General features: G+C 47.1%; 1 protein-coding gene across 6 annotated transcripts in view; it reads right to left on the reverse strand.

Annotated features, from left to right (window-relative positions):
* The window catches only part of LMF1 (lipase maturation factor 1), a 104,776-nt gene extending 83,903 nt beyond the window's left edge, over positions 1–20,873 (reverse strand). Inside the window, exons 1-3 of one of the 6 annotated variants that reach the window (XM_049902827.1) lie at positions 20,737–20,873; positions 17,463–17,621; positions 976–1,285 (exon numbers count right to left, since the gene is read on the reverse strand). In XM_049902827.1, the coding sequence (XP_049758784.1) occupies positions 976–1,285; positions 17,463–17,487 (335 nt within the window). In that variant the 5' untranslated portion in view covers positions 17,488–17,621; positions 20,737–20,873. Of the gene's footprint in view, positions 1–975; positions 1,286–17,026; positions 17,338–17,462; positions 17,622–20,736 lie in introns of those variants that run through there. The other 5 variants (XM_049902828.1, XM_049902825.1, XM_049902826.1 and 2 more) reach the window with 5 other exon arrangements.
* Positions 20,874–21,203: the final 330 nt, after the last annotated feature.

A 21,203-nucleotide genomic window follows, 5' to 3' on the forward strand; every position in this document is an offset into this window, starting at 1 on the left:
ATGCAGCTTGATTTCCTGTTTATACACCTCACGTTGCAACCAAATGGCACAACATTCCTTAACTGCATCACCCAGCTCTGTCTGACCACGCGTCTGCCTCGTGGGCAGTGATCCACACACAGCCCCACACGTGAGCCTGAGGCCAGAGGGAGTCTCAGGGCAGCCAACAGGCCAGCGCCTCCTTTGTGAAGCCTGGTGTAGGGATGCTGCCCTGCCTGGCCCCACCCTGGGAATGGCATTGTTCCAGGTTGCCTGGCACGCCCGCTGCGCCCACAGACTTCGGGCAGAACCTTCGTGCATTCTGTTGGCTTTCCCACCATTGCTGATCGACACTTTCAGAGCCAACTGCCCCAGCCCAGTCCAATGCAACCAGGTCCTGGCTCTCAAAAAAGGAAGGAGTAGGTAGGGGTAGAAGCAGGAGGGATGAGCCCATAAATCAAGCCTGCACCACTGTAACTCCCCACAGAGCCCGCTCAGCAATCCCATCCTATGTTACAGGTCCCCGGAGCACAGGGGTGATGGCACAGCCTCTGTGGAGACATGCCACTCCAGCAGGATCGGGTGTTCATTCCCAAAGAAGGAAGGCTACGTGGACTTTGGTTGATTGCACCTAGCAGTCCCTAAACCAAAACCCAAACCAGTAGCCATTGAGTCAATTCCAACTCATGACAACTCCATGTGTGTCGAAGTAGAGCTATGCTCCACAGGGTTTTCAATGGCTGAATTTCAGAAGTATACCACCAGTCCTTTCTTCCACGGTGCCTCTAGGTGGACTGGGCCCTCCAGCCTTTCAGTCAGCAGCCAAGCATGTTCACGATGTGCACCCCCCAGGATCCCAGCAGTCCCTGCACGACCTGAAAGGATGGCATCCTCTGCATTAATCTAAGAAGCTGTGTGACCATGCTCCACGGCATGTCCTGTGATGCATGGCACCTGCCACACGCGGAGTGCATGTAGCCTCGGTTCCCCACTTACCAGACCTGTCCCACGTTGACCAGGGACATGTAGAGGACCCAGAGGGCAGCCATGAGGGCCATGTTGGCGCAGCCAGCTATCAGGACAAAAGACGAGATGCCCAAGCCAGCCAGAGCCAGGAGGTCCAGGTTGGTGTCCATGTGTGACCAGTCCAAGAACCAGAGGATGGTGGGCGCAGAGCTCAGGGCATCCCAGGCGATCCTCCCCTTGAAGTACTGCTGGACACTCTTCAAGTATAGCCTACTGGGCAGCAGCCCCTGGTCTCCAATCAGCTGCTTGTTCTGGTGAAAAGCCACCAGGAATGCCACGACTGTGAGAAACAGACAGTGGTGGGGCATGAACAGAAACAGAAGCATTTGTAGGACCAGAAAGCATTTTTTAGGTGGGCCGGGGACTCTGCTAGGTGAGAAGAGAAAGCAGAAGGATTTGACTAAGGGGTTGGGATCCAAACTACAGATTCCAGGACTTTTGGTTCTTTCTCAAAGTCCTGGGAAAATACTGTACTGGTGGCCCCAACCGGTGAAGACTGTATAAATATTCTGGTTGTTTTTTTCTCATGCATCTGGGTTAACAATTCAAATACAGCTTTGTGTGCACAGATAAGTAAATAGGTGGGGGTGGTGGGAGCAGATTTCTCCCTGTTGGAGGGAAGTGGCAGAGAGGTGGGGGGGGGGTGCTGGAATATGCCCTGTGGCACTGGATTAGAGTCAGAGACACCAGTGTGAACTCATGTTTACCTGAAAATATGTGCAGATGGACATGCAGACAACTACATGTCTGCACACATACTAAAAAAAAAAACATTTTTTTTTTTTTACACAGTTTTTTTTTTTTTTAGTAGACACAGATATTTCCTAGCTCTGTCTGCTAAGAGGGTCTGAAGCAGTGACGTCCCAGTAGCAATGGGCACTCCCAGCACTCAGATCTTGGTTTCTAACACCATTCTCCAGTGAAAAGATGGCTCTAAGGTTCTTCGGAGAAATGGATGAGCCTAGCTGGGCTAAGGTTGATGGTTTGAACCCACCCAGTGGCTCCATGGAAGACTAGCAATCTGCTTCTGTAAAGATTATAGCCCAGAAAACCCTATGGGGCAGTTCTACTCTAACACATGGTGTCACTGTGAGTTGAAATCAACAACAACAAAAATGAGGAATATCGGCTATAACCAGAGTGACCAAATAGTAAGAGTTAGTGGCTACTGAAGAGCGGTTAGATTTGTAATTTTGGGCTGCAAGGCTAAGAAATTATTTCCTAAAAAATGAAACAGCCTGGAGGTGGGGCCAAGATGGCTGACTAAGTAGAAGCTACCGCTGATCCCTCTTGCAACAAAGACTCAGAAAAACAAGTGAATCGATCCCATACATGACAATCTATGAACCCTGACCATCAAGCACAGAACTAAGGAGTTGACCTGAGTGACAGGGGAGCAAAACGCCGCACGCTGAAGCAACGACTGCTTCTGGAACTGGTGCCCCGCACCACAGCCTTGAACCCTCACAGTTCACTGGTGCCAGAGTGGTGGGGCTGACTGCAGCTTACTGAGATGGAGCAAGCACGGGACGCAGCCCTAACCCCTAATCCCCTGGAGTAACCTCGGCAGAGACTCAGCCAGCGCAAGCAGGCTGCACGCTGACGCGGCTGACAGGAGAATGAGAAACCACGGGGAAACAGCGACTGGCTTTGGAGCCTGGAGCACAGCATCCCAGTCAGAAAACCTTGGCGCTGGGCTTTGGACTAAGCGCAGAGGAGCTGATCACGGTGTCCTGAGACGGTGCAAGCGTGGGACACAGCCCTAACCCACTGGAGTAACCTTGGCAGAAACCCAGCCAGCGCACGCAGGCTGCACACTGACACGGCTGACAGGAGAAGGAGAAACCACGGGGAAACAGCACCTGGTTTTGGAGCCTGGAGCGCAGCGTCCCAGCCAGAAAACCTTGGCGCTGGACTTTGGGCTAGGAGCAGAGAAGCTGATCACGGCCTCCTGAGACGGCGCAAGCACAGGACACAGGCCTGGCCCTCGGGGCGATCTTGACCCAGCCAGCACACACAGGGTACACGTCCCTCTGGAATCTCAGATAAAACAGTCTTCACCAAACAAGGTAAGTAACTCTGTCTATATTGCTCATGTGCTACTCTCTCCTATCTATCTGATCCCTCCCCTCCCTGACCCAGGCGGCTTCATTAACACTGGAATTTCCTGGGCCAGGAAGTGAAGAGCTCTGTGGGTTTTTTTTTTTTTTTTGAACCCATTCTCCTGGCCTGAGAGAAGCAGCAATTAACAATGGGGAGGGATCCTTCCCCGACTTCCCTAAACTGAAGTAATAATACAGAACCAGCTCCAGCCAAGCATAAGAGGTCCACAGTCTTTGCCTTTCATCCCTACAGGGAACCAGGCGGCTATTATAACGCAAAGGCAATTCTGATAGAGATCTGACTGTAATTGCTTTAGTGGAACAGTGGAAAGACAAGTTTTGGAGGTCTGATACCTCTCTACCAATTAAACAGAGCCCTCACTGATCCACAGCAGGGAACTGAGGGCTGAAGCTCCACCCACACCACCTAGCCTCCTGCTAAAGGGGTCTGAGGATAGTGATGCCTACCAATCTTTAGAGGTACAAGCACTGAGTGCCTAAGGTACAGCTGCAGAGTCCACCCACCAAAGTGCTCTAGGAATAGAGACACTCATACCTCACTAGCACGTGGGAAAACACTGTCAGCATGCTACCCTCCTTGGAGTGTGACCCTCTGCTGCTACTAGAATCTGGTGCATACAACCATCACCGCTACTCGGTGACAGCCTACACCACACACTAGGTGTCACACAGGACACCTAAGCTGATTCTATTCAAGAATAGTGAATGGACTCATAGGCTCATATATCTGGTAACAGCTCAAACCAGCTGGTAATAAGACATAAGTGATTCAAAGGCTACAACAATTAAGATAGCACAATCTAGTAGCCCATCTGGGTATACTGAAACAAAACAAGAAGATAAGACTCAGTTAGCAAATATAAAATAAATCATTGCAATATCTTATAGATGGCTCAGAGACAGCAGTCGATATCAAATCACATAAAGGAGACCGTGATTGCTTCTACAAATCCCCAAACTAAAGAATCAAAATCTTTCCCAAATGAAGATACAATCCTGGAATTGCCAGGTGTAGAATATAAAAAACTAATATACAGAATGCTTCAAGACATCAGGGATGACCTCAGAAATGAAATAAGGCAATCTACAGAAAAACCCAAGGAGCACACTGATAAAGCAGTTGAAGAAATCAAAAAGATTATTCAAGAACGTAGTGAAAAAAATTAACAAGGTGCAAGAATCCGTAGAGAGACAGCATTCAGAAATCCAAAAGATTAACAATAAAATTACAGAATTAGACAACTCAATAGGAAGTCAGAGGAGCAGAATCGAGGAACTGGAATGCAGAGTGGGGGAGCTGGAGGATAAGGCAATTGACACCAATATAGCTGAAGAAAAATCAGATAAAAGAATTAGAAAAAAAATGAAGAAACCCTAAGAATCATGTGGGACTCTATCAAGAAGAATAACTTGTGTGTGTTTGGAGTTCCAGAACAGGGAGGGATTAAAGAAAATACAGAGAGAATAGTTGAAGATCTGTTGGCAGAAAACTTCCCTGACATCATGAAAGATGAAAGGATATCTATCCAAGATGCTCATCGAACCCCATACAACATAGATCCCAAAAGAAAATCACCAACACATATTATCATCAAACTAGCCAAAACCAAAGATAAAGAGAAAATTTTAAAAGCAGCCACGGATAAACGAAAAAGGAGATAAACGTACAAAGGAGAATCAATAAGAATAAGTTCAGACTACTCGGCAGAAACCACGCAGGCAAGAAGGCAGTGGGATGACACATATAGAGCACTGAAGGAGAAAAACTGCCAGCCAAGAATCATATATTCAGCAAAACTTTCTCTCAAATATGAAGGTGAAATTAAGACATTTACAGTCAAATACAAGCTTAGAGAATCTGCAAAAACCAAACCAAAGCTACAAGAATTACTAAAGGAAATTCTTTGGTCAGAAAATCAATAACATCAGATACCAACACAACTCAAGGTCACAGAACAGAACATCCTGATATCAACTCAAATAGGGAAATCACAAAAACAAAATAAGATTAATTTAAAAAAGAAAAAAATGCTCAAAACAGGGAATCACTTAAGTCATTATATAAAAGATTACAATAATCCAAAAAAGAGGGACTAAATACAGGAGGCATAGATCTTCCATATGGAGTGGAAAACGAGGTGATATACGACAATACGAGTTAGATTTTTACTTAGAAAAATAGGGATAAATATTAAGGTAACCACAAAGAGGTCTAACAATTCCATACTTCAAAATAAAAACCAAGATAAACATAACGACTCAGCAAAAATAAATTCAACTACTAGGAAAATGAGAAACACACAATTTACAAAGAAAAAATTCTCAGCGCAAAAGAGTAAGTGAAAAAATGAAACTGTCAACAACACACAGAAAAGGCATCAAAATGACAGCACTAAACTCATGTATAATTACGCTGAATGTAAATGGACTAAATGCACCAATAAAGAAACAGAGAGTCTCAGACTGAATAAGAAAACACAATCCGTCTATATGCCTCCTACAAGAGACACACCTTAGACTTAACCCACTAACCACTGCCGTTGAGTCGACAGACTTAGAGACACAAATAAACTAAAACTCAAAGGATGGAAAAAAATATATCAAGCAAACAATAATCAATAAATAGCAGGAGTGGCCATATTAATTTCTGACAAAATAGACTTTAAAATTAAATCCACCACAAAGGAAAAAGGACACTACATAATGATTAAAGGGACAATTGACCAGGAAGATATAACCATATTAAATATTTATGCACCCAATGACAGGGCTGCAAGATACATAAAACAAGCTTTAACAGAATTGAAAGGTGAGATAGACACCTCCACAATTACAACAGAAGACTTCAACACACCACTTTCGATGAAGGATAAGACTTCCAGTAAGAAGTTCAATAGAGACACGGAAGATCTAATTGCTACAATCAACCAACTTGACCTCATAGACTTATACAGTACACTCCACCCAAGAGCTGCAAAGTATACTTTTTTTCCTAGTGCACATGGAACATTCTCTCGAATAGATCACATATTAGGTCATAAGACAAACCTTTGCAGAATCCAAAACATCGAAATATTACAAAGCATCTCCTCAGACCATAAGGCCATGAAAGTAGAAGTCAATAACAGAAAAACCAGGGAAAAGAAATCAAATACTTGGAAACTGAACAATACCCTGCTCAGAAAAGACTGGGTTTTAGAAGACATTGAGGAGGGAATAAAGAAATTCATAGGATGCAACAAGACTGAAAACAGTTCCTATCAAAACCTCTGGGACACAGCGAAAGCAGTGCTCAGAGGTCAATTTATATTGATAAATGCACACATACATAAAGAAGAAAGAGCCAAAATCAGAGAACCGTCCCTACAACTTGAACAAATAGAAACCAGGCAACAAAAGAATCCGTCAGGTACCAGAAGAAAACAAATAATAAAAATTAGAGCAGAATTAAATGAATTAGAGAACAGAAAAACAATTGAAAGAATTAACAAAGCCAAAAGCTGGTTCTTTGAAAAAATTAACAAAATTGATAAACTATTGGCCAGACTGACTAAAGAAATACAGGACAGGAAACAAATAACCCGAATAAGAAATGAGATGGGCCATATCACAACAGACTCAACTGAAATTAAAAGATTCATATCAGATTACTATGAAAAATTGTACTCTAACAAATTAAAAAACCTAGAAGAAATGGATGAATTCCCAGAAACACACTACCTACCTAAACTAACACAATTGGAAGTAGAACAACTAAATAGACCCATAACAAAAAAAGAGATTGAAAAGGTAAGTCAAAAACTCCCAACAAAAAAAAAGCCCTGGCCCCGACGGCTTCACTGCAGAGTTCTACCAAACTTTCAGAGAAGAGTTAATGCCACTACTACTAAAGGTATTTCAAAGCATAGAAAAGGATGGACTACTACCTAACTCATTCTATGAAGCCAGCATATCCCTGATACCAAAACCAGGTAAAGACACCAAAAAAAAAAAAAAAATTAGAGACCTATATCCCTCATGAACATAGATGCAAAAATCCTCAACAAAATTCTAGCCCATAGAATTCAACAACATATCAAAAAAATAATTCACCACAACCAAGTGGGAATTATACCAGGCATGCAAGGTTGGTTCAATATTAGAAAAACAATTAATGTAATCCATCATATAAATAAAACAAAAGACAAAAACCACCTGATCTTATCAATTGATGCAGAAAAGACATTTGACAAAGTCCAACACCCATTCAGATAAAAACTCTCAGCAAAATAGGAACAGAAGGAAAATTCCTCAACATAATAAAGGGCATTTATACAAAGCCAACAGCCAACATCATCCTAAATGGAGAGAGCCTGAAAGCATTTCCCCTGAGAATGGGAACCAGACAAGGATGCCCTTTATCACCGCTCTCATTCAACATTGTGCTGGAGGTCCTAGTCAGAGCAATCAGGCTAGACAAAGAAATAAAGAGCATCCGGATTGGCAAGGAAGAAGAAAAATTATCTCTATATGCAGGCGACATGATCTTATACACAGAAAACCCTAAGGAATCCTCAAGAAAACTACTGAAACGAATAAAAGAGTTCAGCAGAGTTTCAGGTTACAAGATAAACACGTAAAAATCAGTTGGATTCCTCTACACTAACAAAAAGAACATCGAAGAGAAAAATCACCAAATCAATACCATTCACAGTAGCCCCCAAGAAAATAAAATACTTAGGAATAAATCTTACCAAAGATGTAAAAGACCTATACAAAGAAAACTACAAGGTACTACTGCAAGAAACTAAAAGGGACCTACATAAGTGGAAAAACATACCTTACTCATGGATAGGAAGAGTTCACACTGTAAAAATGTCTATGCTACCAAAAGCCATCTATATAAACAATGCGCTTCCGATCCAAATTCCAATCACATTTTTAATGTGATGGAGAAACAAATCACCAACTTCATTTGGAAGGGAAAGAAGCCCTGGAAAAGTAAAGCATTATTGAAAAAGAAGAACGAAGTGGGAGGCCTCACTCTACCTGATTTTAGAACATATTATACAGCCACAGTAGTCAAAACAGCCTGGTACTGGTACAACAACAGACACATAGACCAATGGAACAGAATTGAGAACCCAGATATAAATCCATCCACATATGAGCAGCTGATATTTGACAAAGGCCCAGTGTCAGTTAATGGGAGAAAAGATAGTCTCTTTAACAAATAGTGCTGGCATAACTGGATACCCATCTGCAAAGAAATGAAATAGGACCTATGCCTCACACCGTGCACAAAAACTAACTCCAAATGGATCAAAGACCTAAATATAAAGTCTAAAACGATAAAAAATCATGGAAGAAAAAATAGATACAACATTAGGAGCCCTAATAGAAGGCGTAAACAGAATACAAAACATTACTAAAAATGACGAAGAGAAACCAGATAACTGGGAGCTCCTAAAAATCAAACACCTATGCTCAGCTAAAGACTTCACCAGAAGAGTAAAAAGACCACCTACAGACTGGGAAAAATTTTTCAGCTACGACATCTCCAACCAATGCCTGATCTCTAAAATCAACATGATTCTGCTAAAACTCAACCACAAAAACACAAACAACCCAATTAAAAACTGGGCAAAGGATATGAACACGCGCTTCACTAAAGACATTCCGGCGGCCAACAGATACATGAGGTAATGCTCTTGATCATTAGCCATTAGAGAAATGCAAATTGAAACTACAATGAGATTCTATCTCACTCCAACAAGGCTGGCATTAATCCAAAAAACACAAAATAATAAATGTTGGAGAGACTGTGGAGAGATTGGAACACTTATATACTGCTGGTGGTAATGTCAGATGGTATAACCACTTTGGAAATCAATTCGGTCTTTCCTTAAAAAGCTAGAAATAGAACTACCATACAACCCAGCAATCCCACTCTTCAGACTATATCCCAGAGAAACAAGACCCTTTATGCAAACAGATATATGCATACCCATGTGTACTGCAGCACTCTTTATAATAGCAAAAAGATGGAAGCAACCAAGGTGTCCATCAACAGATGAATGGATAAATAAATTATGGTATATTCACACAATGGAATACTACGCATCGATAAAGAACAGCGATGAATCTGTGAAACGTTTCATAACATGGAGGAACCTGGAAGACATTATGCTCAGTGAAATTAAAAACAGACAAAAAATTAGTTGCAAAAGGACAAACATTGTATAAGACCACTATCATAAGATCTTGAGAAATAGTTTAAACTGAGAACATATTCTTTCGTGGCTGGGGGTGGGGGGGAGGAAGGGTGGGAGAGGTTCTTTTTACTGATTAAATAGTAGATAAGAACTACTTTAGGTGAATGGAAGGACAACACTCAATACAGGGGAGGTCAGCACAACTGGACTAAACCAAAAGCAAAGAAGTTTCCTGAATAAACTGAATGCTTCGAAGGTCAGCAAAGCAGGGTCAGGGGTTTGGGGACTATGGCTTCAGGGGACATCTACGTTAATTGGCAAAATAAAAGCTATTAAGAGAACATTCTGCATCCCACTTTCAAGTGTGGCATTTGGGGTCTTAAACGCTAGCAAGCGGCCATCTAAGATGCATCCATGAGTCTCAACCCACCTGGATCAAAGGAGAATGAAGAACACCAAGGTCACAAGGTAATTATGAGCCAAAGAAACAGAAAGGGCTACATGAACTAGAGACTACATCATCCTGAGACCAGAAGAACTAGATGGTGCCCGCCCACAACCGATGACTGCCCTGACAGGGAGCACAACAGAGAACCCCTAAGGGAGCAGGAGAACAGTCGGATGCAGACCCCAAATTCTCATAAAAAGATCAGACTTAATGGTCTGACCGAGACTAGAAGAATCCCGGCGGTCACGGTCCCCAAACCTTCTGTTGGCCCAGGATAGGAACCATTCCCGAAGACAACTCATCAGACATGGAATGGACCAGACAATGGGTTGGAGAGAGATGCTGAAGAGTAGGTAGCTACTTTTATCTGGTGGACACTTGAGACTGTGTTGGCATCTCCAGTCTGGAGGGGAAATGGGAGGGTAGAGAGGGTTAGAAACTGGCAAAACGGTCACGAAAGGAGAGACTGGAAGGAGGGAGTGGGCTGACTCATTAGGGGGAGAGTAAATGGGAGTATGTATATAAGTTTGTATGTGAGAGACTGACTTGATTTGTAAACTTTCACTTAAAACACAATAAAAATTACTAAAAAAAAAAAAAATTACGAATATCTTCTCAGATCGTTTGGTTCCCAGTGACTGCCACTGTTAAGTCTTGGACCAGGCATTCTTGAAAGTATGTACTACAGGTGAGCTCAGGGGCAAGGCAGCTGTGTTTGGTTTTTAAACAAACTGGATGCATTTAACAGAGAAGCATGCACTGGACTTGGAATGGCCTGGAGAAGAGACAAGGCTAGCCTCCCATGAACTTTTAGAACCACTGAATACTCAAACCAACATAGAACAAGGCACAATTTTTCTTTAACTGTGAAAAAAATTATTTATCCAGCACCTGTGGTTTGCCATTACCAGAGATATAATGCGGAAAAGACATGGAAAAGACTTTTTTTTTCCTTCTAAATATTTTAAATTAACATCTTTTTCTTTTTTTTTGTTAATTGTACCTTAAATGAAGGTTTACAGAACAAACTAGTTGCTCATCAAACAGTACACACATTGTTCTACTACACTGGTTAACAACCCCACAACATGTCAATACTCTCCCTTCTCACCCCTGGGTTCCCTATTACCAGCTTTCCTGTTCCCTCCTGCTTTCCAGTCCCTGCCCCAGGGCTGGTACGCCCCTTTAGTCTTGTTTTGTTCCATGGGCCTGTTCAATCTTTGGCTGGTGGGTGAACCTCAGGAGTGACTTTAATGCTGAGCTGAAAGGGTGTCCAGGGGCCATACTGAATTTCTCCAGTCTGTTAGGCTAGCAAGCCTGGGCTTTCTTTTTAAGTGTTTTGTTCTACGCTTTTGTCCAGCTCTGTCCGGGACCCCTATCGTGATCCCTGTCCAGGCAGTCAGTGGCAGTAGCCAGGCACCATCTAGTTTTACTGGACTTAGTCTGGAGGAGGCCATAGTAGATGTGGTCCATTAGTCATTTGAACTAATCTTTCCCTTGTATCTTTAGTTTTCTTCACTCTTCCTTGCTCATGAAGGGGTGAGACCAGTGGAGTATCCTAGATGGCTGCTCACAGGCTTTTAAGACCAGATGCTACTCACCAAAGTAGAGTGTAGAACATTATAAACTATGTTATGCCAATTGAGCTAGATGTTCCCCAAGACCACAGTCCCCAGAGCCCTCAGCCCAGCAATTTGGTCGCTCTGGGAGTTTGGATGTGTCTATGGAGCTACCATGCCCTTGTCTTGTACAGGTTGTACTGACTTTACTGGACTCAGTCTGGAGGAGGCCATAGTAGATGTGGTCCATTAGTCCTTTGAACTAATCTTTCCCTTGAATCTTTGTATCTCCAGTATTGTGTACTGTCTTACCCTTCACCAAAGTTAGGACTTATTATTGTCTATTAAGTATTTTTCCATCCCCAACCCTCCTCTCCCTCGTAACCATCAAAGATTGTTTCTTTTTGTATGTAAACCTTCTCATGAGTTTTTACAGTAGTGGTCTCATACAATATTTGTCCTTTTGTGATTGACTCATTTCACTCAGCATAATGTACTCCAGATCACTCCATGTTATGAGATGCTTCACAGATTCATCATTAGAACAAGGCATGATTTTATTTATTTTTTTGGTTCTGCTTTTTCCTCAAATTCCCCAGAGAACAGCTAAGAGCTTCACAAGTGTGGTGCAGGCACGATTCTCCTCTGCCGCTCTGACTACCCCGCCTCTGAAAAGGAAGCCGAGTGAACAAGATCCCCTGCAGATTTGCTTGATATGAACGACAATTTCAGAAAGTACTATTTCCATTTACCTCAAAGCCCTCAGACTACAGCTATTAGTCAGGGGACAAAAAGTCATAAACCTCTCAACTACCTGTGATGTGAATAAGGAAGACAGCTGAGCATTGCACAAAATACACGCACAGCACATCTAAACTGAAAAGCAAGGGCCCTGTGTGCACTCGGGGAGAAGCTGCCAGGTCCAGACTCCCACATACCCTGTGGGTCTAAAATGAAGCTGGGCCAGGGAATGTCTCCCTTTCCTGGACAAAACCAAAGCCACCAACACGAGCGGCACCGGGTTTGGTCAGGTGCCGCTGGCACTCGGCAACCAGGCTCTTCATTAAGAGCTCCTTGAAGCTCTCGTTGGCCTCCTTCCCCTCTCGTGACAGAAGGACACTCTCACTGCAGGTGCCTGTCAGTGTCCTGGCTACAGCACTTCTGCCAACTTGGGAAAATAGCAGCCACAGACCGACATCCACAGGGCATTTTACAGGGCAGCTGAAATCTATGGGTGCCCAGCACCTACAGGGTATCCAGCACCTCAGGGCACTTATGGGCACTTGATACCCACATACCTATAAGCATCCAACTCTGAGTGGCCAGCACCATACCCACAGCTCAGGATGGGGAGTCCTGTCCCACGGAGTAAGGGGCAAGTGTGCACTTGGAAAGCACCCAGAGGAGCCTGGGGAGGTGCACCTGGCGTGCAGCGGGTGCTGCATGAGTACATGTTCAACATGGGAAGCAAAGTCCATGCATCAAGATGACAGGTTATGAAGACTCTGACTCACAGCAACCCTACAGGACAGAAAACTACCCCATAGAGTTTCCAAGGCTGTAATCTTTATGGAAGCAGATTGCCACATCTTTCTTCTGCAGAGCAGCTGGTGGGTTCGAATTGCTGACAAACCGGGCACTTTCCCACCGTACCACCAGGGCACCTAGGAGACAGGTGAAAAACAAGGCTCCAGGAATTGATGGAATGCTAATCAAGATGTTTCGACAAACAGATGCAGCGCTGGAAGTGCTCACTTGTCTATGCCAAGAAATTTGGAAGACAGCTACCTGGCCAACTGAATGGAAGAGATCCATATTTATGCCTATTTCCAAGAAACGGGATCCAGCCAAATGCAGAAATTATCGAACAGTATCACTAATATCACACACAAGTAAAATTCTGCTGGAGATCATTCAAAAGCAATTGCAGCAGTTTATCAATAGGGAGCTGCCAGAAATTCAAGCCGGATTCAGAAGACGGTGTGGAACCAGGGATATCATTGCTGATGTCAGACAGATCCTGGCTGAAAACAGAGAACACCAGAAAGATGTTTACCTATGTTTTGTTAACTATGCAAACACATTTGACTGTGTGGATCATAACAAATTATGGATAACATTGTGAAGAACGGGAATTCCAGAAAACTTAATTGTGCTCACGAGGAACCTGTACATAGAGCAAGAAGCAGTTGTTCAAACCGAACAAGGGGATACTGTGTGGCTCAAGGTCAGGAAAGGTGTGCGTCAGGGTTGTATCCTTATTCAATCTGTATGCTGAGCAAATAATTTGAGAAGCTGGACTCTACGAAGAACAGGGCATCAAAACTGAAGGAAGATGCATTAACAACCTGTGTTATGCAGGTGACACAACCTTGCTTGCTGAAAGCGAAGAGGATTTGAAGCACTTACTAATGAAGATCAAAGACCACAGCCCTCAGTATGGATTACATCTCAACATAAAGAAAACAAAAATCCTCACAACTGGACCAATGAGCAACATCATGATAAACGGAGAAAAGGCTCAAGTTGTCATGGATTTCATTTTACTTGGATCCACAATCAACACCCATGGAAGCAGCAGTCAAGAAATCAAAAGACGCATTGCACCGGGCAAATCTGCTGCAAAAGACCACTTTAAAGTGTTGAAAAGCAAAGACTTCACCTTGAAAACTATGGAGCACCTGACCCAAGCCGTGGTGTTTTCAATGGCCTCATATGCACGCGAAAGCTGAACGATGAGTAAGGAGGACTGAAGAAAAACGGACGCCTTTGAATTGTAGTGTTGGCGAAGAATATTGAACATACCATGGCCTGCCAAAAGAAAGAACAAATCTGTCTTGGAAGAAGTACAACCAGAATGCTTTTTAGAAGCAAGGATGGCAAGACTACGTCTCACACACTTTGGATGCGTTATCAGGAGGGAGCAGTCCCTGGAGAAGGACAACATGCTTGTAAAGTAGAGAGTTAGTGAAAAAGAGGAAGACCCTGAAGGAGAGGAACTGACACAGTAGCTGCAACAACGGGCTCGAGTGTAACAACTGTGGGTATGGTGCAGGACCAGCAGTGTTTCGTTCTATTGTACATAGGGTCACTATGAGTCAGAGCCGACTGGACAGCATCTAACAACAGAAGGAGGTAAGTGCACGGGGCCCGCTCGTTTGCCAGAGAACCACACCACTTGAAGACTGAGATATCAAAAATGATTCTACCCCAAATACACTTACTCACAAGATGGGGAAAAAATGCTTATGTTAACGCAAGTCGTTCTATCTTCAGCACCAGACTTGAAGTGCCTGCTTGACCCAGTGACTTAAAATTGTCTCCTTCTGAATTGATGAGAGATTCCCTGCAGAGATCAAAGGCAGCCTTGGCTCAATGAAAGAGCCCAGGAGCCCATTTTTATAAAGCTGTGCTGTCCGCGAGCAAAACCACTAGTTTTTGCACTGTTCCAGGCTCCCCTTTTAAAAGTCTATTAAAGTCTCAAGATATTAGCTTGATCTTGACTTCATCTCTGCTAGGTGACAGCTCCAACTTACAGAATGACTATTTAATACTTTGGAAGATAAAGCCACACTAGCAAGGACTATTTTTATAATAACTTAAAACAAAAAAGACTGAGTTGAAAGCCCATGTAGGAAATTCCACAGTAAACTGAGCCCCTTCCAGAAAATCTTACAGTAATGACCAAGTTTTCTAATGTGTCCTAGGAGGTGGCCTGAGTTTTCATGTGAAACATAAAACCGGGCCTCTCAACTGCACTGCAATGCTACCGGGACTTCTTACACAGCTGTGGGACCAACCTTCCAAAGAGCTTCTGCATTCTACCCTTTTCATCCATGTGGGAGGGAAGTAGATGGAGAAATGAAACTCTTAGGCGTTAAAGGCCCGAGGTGCACCCTGGACCAGCACCCTCTAGAACTCTCCGAAAGCATGACTGTCCACTTGCTCCAAGCCACCTGGGCTCCTAACCTGGTCTTCTCCCCTACTTCCAAGTTTATTTGAGAAGCTCAGAGGGTTTGGTTTTCGTTGGTACTAACAAGTCAGGCTTGTTGAACAGTTTACTTATGGGTCCATTAGCAATTCCTTAAACACAAAAACACCAAACCGAAACCCATCGAGTCATGTGTGCGCAGGAGAACTGCTCCATAGGGTTACCAAAGGTGTGGACTTTTAGAAGCAGACTGCCAGGCCTTTCTTCTGAGGAGCCTCTGGGTGAATTTTACAGCCAACCTTTTGGCTAGTAGTCAAGTGCAAGCTGTTCGCTACACTCAGGCACCCTTCTATACTCACCAAAACCAAAAACCAAACCTGCTGCCATTGAGTTGATTCTGACTCATGGTTAACCTGTAGGGCAGAGGAGAACTGCCCTATAGGGTTTCCAAAGAGCCGCTGGTGGATTTGAACTGCTGACATTTTGGTTAGCAGCTGTGCACTTAACCATTGCACCACCAGGGCTCCTCCATACTCATAGGACCTTCCAAATCTAAGTTCGGTGGTTTAGGGCCTGGAGGTGAGAGGGAGGTGGAATTAGCAGCTGCATCAGAACAGGCCAGTCATCCAGAGGTTTAGAGATGTGACCGCTTTCCTTAGACGGTGGTCAGCAGGCAACTGTAGCCTGAACAGTGTTCAGCCAGTTGTCAAATCTGGATTCCAACCTAGCCTCTGAGCAAATGAAGTCATCAAAGCTGCCCCTTCTCCCCCAAAAAGTCTGGGTTGCAGGGCAAACGAGTTTGGCTGAAAACATTAAAGGAGCTACAACAGCAGCCGTCAGTGTCCCCTCTAGCTCAGCCTTCAGGGGACTTGAAGGACTCCACTAGTGTTCTTGAAGAACTGCAGGCAGGGGTGCACAGGGGCGCAGGATGTAGCCCATGGGACTTGTAAGGTGCACGGGATGCAGCAAAGTGTAAAACTGCTTCTTCTCACGATTATAAATCTCCCTGCATTTATATAGGCAGGGGTGCTGCTGTATTTACAGGGGCAGGATGTGTATATGTATTTATGGGGGAGGGAATGCGCCTGTATTTACAGGGGCAAAGAGGCCTCTACACTTAAAGAGGAGAGGGTGCTTATATTTAAAAGGGCAGGAGTACATCCGTACAGGTGGAGGAAGTGCATCTGCATTTACGTAAGGGTGTAGAGGTGATTCACCAGAGCACCTAAACATCCACCTTCTGCCCGGCTCCACTCAGCTCTGCAGGGAGGCCTCAAGTTCCGAATGCTGACTACTGAGTTTGGTGACTTTAGTTGGTGCCCAGCTAAGCCATACGAAGACATTCCGTGATCCTGGGAGAGAAGCCTGGGGCCGCTACCCGCCAGCGCTGTGCCGAGCTTTGGAAAGCCCGAGACTGGCGCCGATTTTGGCAGGTAGGTCTGGGGGCTCCGGGTGGGAGGATGGAATGCCCAGGGGGTCCAGGTGTGGTTTCACCTACCAAGAACCCATGCGCACTTGAGCGGGGGGCGCAGTAAAGGGACAGTTGTAAGGCACCCACACAGACGGAGGCCGAGAGGCGGCGCGTGAGTGGGGAAAGGGCGCGGTGACTGGTCGGGGGTGGGGTGCACACACGGATGGAGCGCGGGAAAGGGGCGCGTGCATGGGGAAGGGACGTGCGTGCCGCGTGTCCCCGCGCACCAGCGGCTCCGGGCGGGGGTCTGCGCGCGGCCGCACTGGAGGGAGCCTCGGGCCCGTGGCGGACTCACAGTATACGAAAGCTAGGGCTCTCAGGAGCACTATCCTGGTCAGCCAGAAGGTGCCCACGCGGAGGCAGGTCGGGTAGCCCGCAGGCTCACGCGCTGGCGCGGGGGGAGACCCAGACCCCACGTCCCCGCACCTCCTCTTCCGCAGCGACTCCACCGGTGCCGCCATTGCCGGGCCGTCAGGACGCATGCGCGGGAGTGACGTGCGCCGGGGCACGCTCGAAGGCCCTGCCCACCCTCTTCAACCGCCCCGCCAACCCGTCACCCGCCCATTCAACTCGCCAGTCCCGCCCACATTCCCACTGTCCCCGCCCATCCCCTCACCGGCCCCGCCCATTCTCACCGCTTCCGCCCACGTGCGAGGAGCGCGCGCAAGGCACGAGAACGCGCGCGCCCCCCGCAGGCTGAGCTCTGCGCTGCAGAAGTAAGGTGTGGATACCTGGGACAGGACTCCTTTTGTGCATGAACGCCGTTGCCTCCCTCGCTTACTTATGCATGCGTTTAATTCGTTCATTCATGCCACCAGTGAACATGGTGGAGAGCCCGTCCTCTCCTGGCCCAGGATCGGTGTGTCGTCTGCCCTCACGGAACACTTGTTCTAGGGGAGGGAGACACACACAGACAGTAGCACAAAAGTGTGACAGAGACTGCTGGGACGCTTGGTCAGCATCCAGGGAGGGGCCACCCCGTTGACAGCCAAGGCCGTCTAAAGCTCCATGGGCCTGCCGAGAGGCAAGATGCTTCACTCCACGCTCCCTGGCTGCGGTGCTGCCTAGTGGGGTGTGTAACAGGGGTGTAGCAGGTACGTGTGCCTGGAGCCAGGCCCCTCACCTTCTGTCTTTGCTCTCTGTGGATTGGGGGAAAGAGGAGGCAGGGGCTGTGCCCTGAAATTCAGCCAGATCCTGCAGCTCACCCTCCTGCCCCTGTCCCTGAGAGGCAAGCAAAGCCTCGGTTACAGACAGTGCTCCTGCTGGTCCTTGAGACTGGATCCCAGGCCAGGGGAAAGGGGTGAATCCAGGAGCCCCAGCGGGGAAGAACCGACTGACACAAGCAAAACCATGGCTAGGGCACCAGCGTCCCCACATTCTGAGGTTGGGGGCAGCCAGGAACTGCCCAAGAGAGGTTACTGGAATGTGGGGGATTGCAGGTACTCCAGGAAGGAAGGAAGGAAGGAAGGAAGGAAGGAAGGAAGGAAGGAAGGAAGGAAGGAAGGAAGGAAGGAAGGAAGGAAGGAAGGAAGGGAGGGAGGGAGGGAGGGAGGGAGGGAGGGAGGGAGGGAGGGAGGGAGGGAGGGAGGGAGGGAGGGAGGGAGGGAGGGGAGTGTTCAGGGTAGGCATCAGAGCCCTAGGAGGTTATTGGAGGCAAATCATAGAGGTGTGAGTTAGGTTATTTTTTATTCATTTGTCAGAACTCTTTACATATTAAAGATCTCCTTTTGTGTACATTGCAACTGTCTATCCTAGTTGGCTGGTTTGTTAAACACGTGCTTATTTTTATTCTCTCAATTTTATTCCTAGTGTTTTGACATATACTTACTGATGGTTGTGTCCTCCGGTGATCCACCTTTATTGATTATTTAATTACTTTTTAATCATTAGGTCTTCACCACCTGTAGTGTGAGTTCCATGAGGGCAGGGACTGACTCTTGGGCACTGAATTCCCGAATCTAGACCAGCCAACAGCTGCTGGAAACCCTACCCAGCCTCCAGCCTCCCTGGGGTGGGGGCAATAGCATGTCTGTGCATTTTACAGTGGGGTAAAAAAGTTTCCTTTCCTTTCCCTGGGAACCAGCTGCAAAGCACAGCCTGCCAGTGATGTTGCAGTAGACACAGACATCTGAATTCCTAGGAGCCTGCGGCCCAGGGCAGCGCCTGCCTGAGGGCTCCTGGGGCTCAGAGGGACAGCTAGCCTGGGTGGTGTCTTGAAGCCAGGTGTTTGCACACAAGCCCACCACCTGCACCTCTCGCCCTGCTGTCCAGGAGCCAGGCCAGGTGGGGCCAGCACAACTGCTTGGGGAGAACAGAGAGAGCCCAGCGCCCACAGCACAGGCCTGCCCCAACCCTCCCTGGGTCCCTGCCTGGATGCCTGAGCTGCTCAGGGGACACAGATAGAGGAAGGACAGATCTACCATCAGGTGTGACCTTAGGCACTCTTTTCAGGTGGAGACAGGCCTCACAAAGGGGCTTTTGTTCTCTACTTCCCCTTACTAGGGCTGCATTGTTCCCCGGAGGAGGGCACAATGGCACACTGTGCAGAGCAGAAAGGCCCCTTGTTCCAGCTTCCCGCTCCAGCACAGGCTCCTTCTCTGGGTCTGCCCGGGGTGGGCGCAGCCAGTGGGAGGGTCTGCTGGGGGGAGCTCATGTTTCCTCCGGGGTAGGCTTTCCTGGGATAATGACTGCAGAGTGCCTCGTCCATCAAGGATCTAGAACCTGCGGGGGAGTGGGCCGCCTGGAGCAGGGCTTGGCCAGGAGAGCCTGCCCTTGCTCAGCACCCACCCATTGCAGCAGTACTGGTGTCTCAGAAATCACCAGAAGGCATTCCTTTTACCTGGTGGAATAAGGCACGTCATTTACAATTAAACTTCCCTCTTCATCTTTGTTAGGCACGTATGGCCATTTAACATACAATGGGTATGTATGCTCTAAGAAGGTGTGCTGCTTAAAACTAACAAAACTTCTCTGGAAGCCTTGAGGGAGGGGCCACCAACCAGGGGGCCACTAAGACGCTGTCTCTGTACCCCACTCGCCACAATCCCCCAGGTCTGCACTGAGCCACCTTTCACCAACACCAAGGGACTGGGGAGAGCTCCTGAGCCCAGTTTCAAACAAGGAACTCTATGAAAGGAAAACACAAGGAAGGGCGGCCACGAGCGAACCAAGATGTGGCTTCAGATTGCCAGGCTGGCCCTAGGAGGCCCCCAGGCTGCCAGGATAAAGGGCCAAGTATGGCTGAGTAGGCAGAGAGGGGAGAAAGGGTCTGGAGAAAGGAGGTGAGGAGAGATGAGAGAATCCCCAAGGGGAGCAGTGCCCGGAGGGAAGCAGTCAGCAGGAGAGTGAATAAGCCAGCCGCCCCTAGGTGGGAGTGGTCCGCAGCCACCCCCAGGACAGCCCTGGGGCCCAGGCAAACAGGAGTTTGTGGCTGTCAGACCTCCCAGCAGCTGCAGGGTAGCATCATTGAGGAATGAGCCCTATGTCAGCACCTCATCCAGTTGTCCCTGGGCACCCTGGCCTGGCAGCCCCCCCATTGGGCCAGTTGTCCCTGGCGTGGGCTGCAGCTGTCTCTGCACCCCGAAGAACCCTGCATGGGCCAGCATCGATTTGTGCACCCTCCATTTACCCCAATTTTTCATTTCTTGAAATCTGTTTGTGGAGGGAGCAGGATGTGTGTATGCTAACATCTGTCACTTTCTTTGAAGGGGTGGTCAGTTGGGACTGGTCCAGTCCTGGCTGTCCAGTGGCCAAAACCCTCGGGGGGAGGTAGCAGGTGCAGGCAGGGGGCGCCAAGCAGGTGCCGTAACATGTGCTGGGTGTCCTGGGACCGTGAGTCACAGACAGCTGTGCTGCTTGGCTCGGCATTCCCTCTCCCAGCACCCCAGCTCCCAGCCACGAGCTCCTATGCCTGCACCCAGAAGGAAACATGGCCCAGGCTGCCCTGCAAGCTGGCAAGTGCGATTTCTAGGCAGAACAGAAAGCAGAGAATGCCAGCGTCTTTACCTTCTCTGGGTGTAGAGCCATAGGAGAGAAAAAGGAGGCGTAGTTGATTTCCTTAGAATCCTCTTCTGAGCTGAGAAACAGCCTCATCCAGGATCTGCCCACACAGCTGAACCAGTGAGCAAAGCAGTCAGTGTATCAGCTACTGGTTGCCACTCAAAGCTGTGTAAAAAAACACCCTCAAAGCCAAAGGCTTCGTGTAGGCAGGGCAGTTCTACCAGTCTGGGCTCCCTTGAGCCTCTGTGCCCAGTGGGTAGGTCAGCTGAGGTCTGGGTGGCCTGGCCTGAGCAGAAGCTTCCAGCACCAGCGTTTGACCCTCCTTGGAGCGATCACACAGCAATGGAAGCAGCAGACGGCTCCTTTCTGGGGACAGTGGGTGACCATGCTATTACATGTTCTCCTTGGAGTGGAGCCCAGATGCCCTCTTTCTCCCCCTCCCCCATGAGCTTGCTAAGTCGCTAGCTGGGATG

Source organism: Elephas maximus, chromosome 12, assembly GCF_024166365.1.
Source record: "Elephas maximus indicus isolate mEleMax1 chromosome 12, mEleMax1 primary haplotype, whole genome shotgun sequence".
NCBI lineage: Eukaryota > Metazoa > Chordata > Mammalia > Proboscidea > Elephantidae > Elephas > Elephas maximus.